Raw genomic sequence first — 2,182 nt, forward strand, 5'->3', positions numbered from 1 at the left:
CAGCCGGCGAACTCGCCCCGCGTGGGGCCCCTGGAGCCGCCACGGGCCCAGCTGGCTCCCAGCCGTGTCCCGGCACCACCCAGCACCCGGCTGGCACCGCCGGCTCTGCCAGCGCTGACCTGTTTCCGTGCCCTCACCGTGTCCCCTGGCACGCGCCGCGGGGACGGAGCCACCGCTGCCGCAGGCGGGTCCCCGCCTGCATCCATCGCCTTCCTGCTGGAGGGAGGAGGATGGGATTTGGAGGGGGAAAGAGCTGCGTGCCTCAGCCAAATTCCTCGCTGTGCCTGCCTGGCATCCAGGCCACCAGAGACACAGCGGTGGTGGCCAGGGAGCAGAGGTGGCAGCGCTGGGACAGCCGGTCCCTGCACACCCGGGCCGTCAGTGGGATGGGGAGCAGAGCCCTGGGGTCACTGGGACAGTCTCCCCCATCCTCCACACCCAAAAAAGCAGCACCCAGCCCTGCCCCTCCTCCACAAACTGTGCCTGGTCCTGGGTTCACCTGAACCTCACCTGCCCCTGCTGCACGGGACAGCCCCGATTGATCCTGCTCATCCCCTGAGCTGCCATGCCAGGTCCCTGCTCACCTCCCTGGATGAAGCCGCTTCCCAAAATCCCCCAAGGACCAGGATGGGGCTGCCCCTGCCCAGCTCTGCCCTGTGCCATCACCGGCTGGGGTACAAGGGACAGCACAGGGACAACACCGGGTGTCACTCCTGCCCTCTCCGTGACGAGGGCCGTCAGCACCGCCCGGCCACGAGGCAGCGGTTTGGGTTTTCATCTCCCTGCTCCCCTTTCATCTCCTCTCCCCGTTTCATGTCTCCACTTTCTTCTCCCTCCAAGCACTGCGCATGCTGATGAGCCTCACGCCGGCGCCCACCCTCCCGCTCACCGGCTGCTAATGAGGCTGGAATGGGTGCTCTGGGCCGGGGGCTTGTGCCTGTCCCCGTCCTTGTCCCCCCACGGGCCAGCTCGGCCACTCACACTGCGGCATCTCCTCGGCCTCAGGCAGAATTTGGGGCAGTAAGTCTGATCCAGGAACCAGGGCGCCGATGGCTTCACTGCCCTGACACCCGGGGTGTGGCCACCCCCCGAGGGCTGCGAGTCCCCTGGGCTGGGGACCGATGGCAGGGGAGTGGGGACTCTCTCCATCAGGTGAGGGTGGGCTCCTGCTGCTCAGCGATCCCAGCAGGGCACCCACCGGCGAAACGAAGATGGCAGCAGCAGAGGGAGCTGGACGGTGCTGCGGGAAAGGGACACGCTGTGCCAGGAGGATGCCCGGGAATCGGTGCCCAGCACGGCACCGGCACTGGCAGGGCCGGGGTGGGCGCTGCCTCCCTGCGGGCCAGCGCCAGCCCAGGTGCCATCTGCTCGGCCACAAGCCGTGAGTGACAGTCGGGGGGACGCTGGCCACCGGTGGAGCCCCTGTGTCACATGCCATCCCCAGCACCTGCACCAGGGGAATGGGCACTGCTGATGGCCCTGGCAAAGCCCCTGTGGCTGGGCATGTCCAGCCCTTTGTCTGCATGTGGGCACTGCCACCACTGTCACCGTGTCCATGTCACAGCCATGCCAGCCTCGCCTGGCTGGCACAGGATGGTGTGTGGCACCCAGCCCCTGCCCGTGCCCCTCAGGCCAGGCAGGTCCTGACCCCCTGGTTTGTGGGGACTCGATGGATGCAGCCAGGGCCACTGGGTGATGGGAAGTGGCTTCTGGGGACACTGTGTGCCCATTTCGGTTCCATGGCCCAGCTGCTGCCTGCCAAATCCCCCACGCTGATTTCTGGGTGTACAGACACTGCGGTGGGGACAGATTTGGGGGCCAGAGGGTGACAGGGCAGTGAGGAGCTGCCTGACAGACAAAGGCCTCGTTGGCTGCACTGTGGCACAGCCAGGCCTCGGCCACCACCACCGTGGGACCGGCATCCATGGAGGCTCAGCCTCCGTGCGCATCGGGGAGGCTGCGAGCGTTCAGGGGCTGTGGGGGGTGTGTGTGTGCACAGGGGGTGCCAAAGGCTGTGTGGGGCCGTGCCACGGGGTGAAGGGACATCGTGTCCATGTGCCACCCGCACGGGGACACACGGCCCTGCAGCCACCAGCCCTGCCCACGCCACACCTGCCAGCACCGGTGTGGCCAAACCGGGCGCTGCCACCACCTCTGCCGTGCCCGGCCGCAGCGCCCAGCC

The 2,182-nt window shown here is 67.9% G+C and overlaps 1 protein-coding gene across 1 annotated transcript in view; it reads right to left on the minus strand.

Annotated features, from left to right (window-relative positions):
- Positions 1-885: 885 nt before the first annotated feature.
- Positions 886-2,182, minus strand: part of LOC130263938 (translation initiation factor IF-2-like) — a 3,042-nt gene continuing 1,745 nt past the window's right edge. The window contains exons 2-3 of the mRNA XM_056511782.1: positions 1,199-1,364; positions 886-1,111 (exon numbers count right to left, since the gene is read on the minus strand). Coding sequence (XP_056367757.1) covers positions 886-1,111; positions 1,199-1,364 — 392 coding nt within the window. The remainder of the gene's footprint in view (positions 1,112-1,198; positions 1,365-2,182) is intronic.

The sequence above is a fragment of the Oenanthe melanoleuca genome, chromosome 27, assembly GCF_029582105.1.
Source record: "Oenanthe melanoleuca isolate GR-GAL-2019-014 chromosome 27, OMel1.0, whole genome shotgun sequence".
NCBI classification, from domain to species: Eukaryota; Metazoa; Chordata; class Aves; order Passeriformes; family Muscicapidae; genus Oenanthe; species Oenanthe melanoleuca.